The sequence below is a fragment of the Lepidothrix coronata genome, unplaced genomic scaffold (genome assembly GCF_001604755.1).
Source record: "Lepidothrix coronata isolate B3197 unplaced genomic scaffold, Lepidothrix_coronata-1.0 Scaffold119, whole genome shotgun sequence".
NCBI lineage: Eukaryota > Metazoa > Chordata > Aves > Passeriformes > Pipridae > Lepidothrix > Lepidothrix coronata.
The window spans coordinates 897113-898724 of NW_016690299.1; the positions used below are offsets into that span (position 1 = coordinate 897113).

At 57.8% G+C, this 1612-nt stretch overlaps 1 protein-coding gene across 1 annotated transcript in view; it reads right to left on the minus strand.

Moving 5' to 3' along the window:
- Positions 1–87: 87 nt before the first annotated feature.
- The window catches only part of MIS18BP1 (MIS18 binding protein 1), an 8688-nt gene continuing 7163 nt past the window's right edge, over positions 88–1612 (minus strand). Inside the window, exons 9-10 of the mRNA XM_017825435.1 lie at positions 1358–1514; positions 88–232 (exon numbers count right to left, since the gene is read on the minus strand). Coding sequence (XP_017680924.1) covers positions 89–232; positions 1358–1514 — 301 coding nt within the window. The 3' untranslated portion in view covers position 88. The remainder of the gene's footprint in view (positions 233–1357; positions 1515–1612) is intronic.

A 1612-nucleotide genomic window follows, 5' to 3' on the forward strand; every position in this document is an offset into this window, starting at 1 on the left:
TTGCACTGGGGGGTTTCCCAGCTCCTACCTGTTGATGGGGGCCAGCATTCCCAGGCTGATGTGCTTGCACTGGGGGGTTTCCCAGCTCCTACCTGTTGATGGGGGCCAGCATTCCCGGGCTGATGTGCTCGCACTGGGGGGTTTTGGCCAGCGGGAACACGGCTGAGCTGGGGCTGAGCGAGAGCTCCCCCAGGGAAAAGTCCTCGGGGTCGTCGTTCCGGAGCGGCGGCAGCTGCAAAGCCACCCCAGAGCCATCAGGGACCTGAGCCAGGGGTGTCCCTGTCCCCAGAGACAGCCCAGACTCTCCCCTCTCCTCCACAGTCACTCCAGCCCTTCCTCACTGCAGTGGCTGTGACTCCACCCTGTCCCTGTGCAGGGACAGGGACACAGACACGGCCCAGCGGCCAATCCCGGCCCTGCCTCGCTCCACACGCTGCTCCCAGTTTGGATGCCACCACACACTCAGAGAGTGATCTCTGATTAGAATTCCGAGCTCAAAGCTGACCATGGCTGCTCAGAAGGAGGGTTACTCAGGGAACTTGTGGTCCTCGCGTTTGGAAGAGAGAAAGGCACTGGAAAGGCTCAGGGAGGAGCAGCACAGAAGATCCAAAGCACACCTGAAACTGGGAGCAGGGACAGGACAGGATCCAGGACAGGGTCCATAAGGAGAAGAGGACAAAGTCAGCAGATGGAAGTTCAGAATACACAAGAGGAGATTGTTGTTCACACAGCAAAGGATTTGGCTCTAGAATTTAGCACAGGAAATTCCAGATGGGAAGAGCCTGCCTGGGCTCAAGGAGGGGCTCTGCTGGTTCAGGGAAGGGGAATCCACTCCTGACTCCCATACACAGGATTTCTCTCTGGAGGTGCCACTGGACACTACAGGAGGAGTCAGGCTCTTCTGCCCAGCACAAGCAGAATGAATTTGAGGAAGCCTTTGGAACCACTGGCTGAAATTATATTCTATTAAAAGAGTCATGTCTGGAGAATCCCTCTGCAAAACCAGGGTGTCTTGGACATGGAAGCATCGATGCCCTCACAGCCAATTGCTCATCCCAGTCCCAGGAATCCCTAGTCCTGGGGATTTCTCTGTGCCACGCTGCTGGTTACAGCACGTGCTGAATTTGCCTGGGAGCTCTGACTTCCCAGGAGCCATGGCTGGATGTGTGCCAGGTGCTTCACCACAGCAAAGGATGGCAGCAGCACAGCAAGGGAAGGAGCCTCCTCCCCCAAATCCACAGGGCATTACTGCTGGAACTAGACCAGCCTGGTCCCACACCCCCTGGGAAAGCACAAACACAGACACCCACACAAACACCCCCACAGACACCCCCTGGAGCTGTTTGCACGGCTGTACCTTGACTCTCCTGTTCTGGAAGGGTGTCGTGGTGAACACGTCGTCGTGGTTGTCCTTGGGCAGGTGCTCCAGGAACTCCCTCATCTGCCGCTTCCGTTTGAGGGTTCCCACCCTGGCACTTATCACCAGCTCCTTCTTATCTGCAGGACAACAGTCACTGTCCAGAGACAGCCTGAGGGCATTCCCTCTCCTCCTGTCCCTTGTTCCCTGGGAGCAGAGCCTGACCCCCCCCCGGCTCCCCCTCCTGTCAGGGGG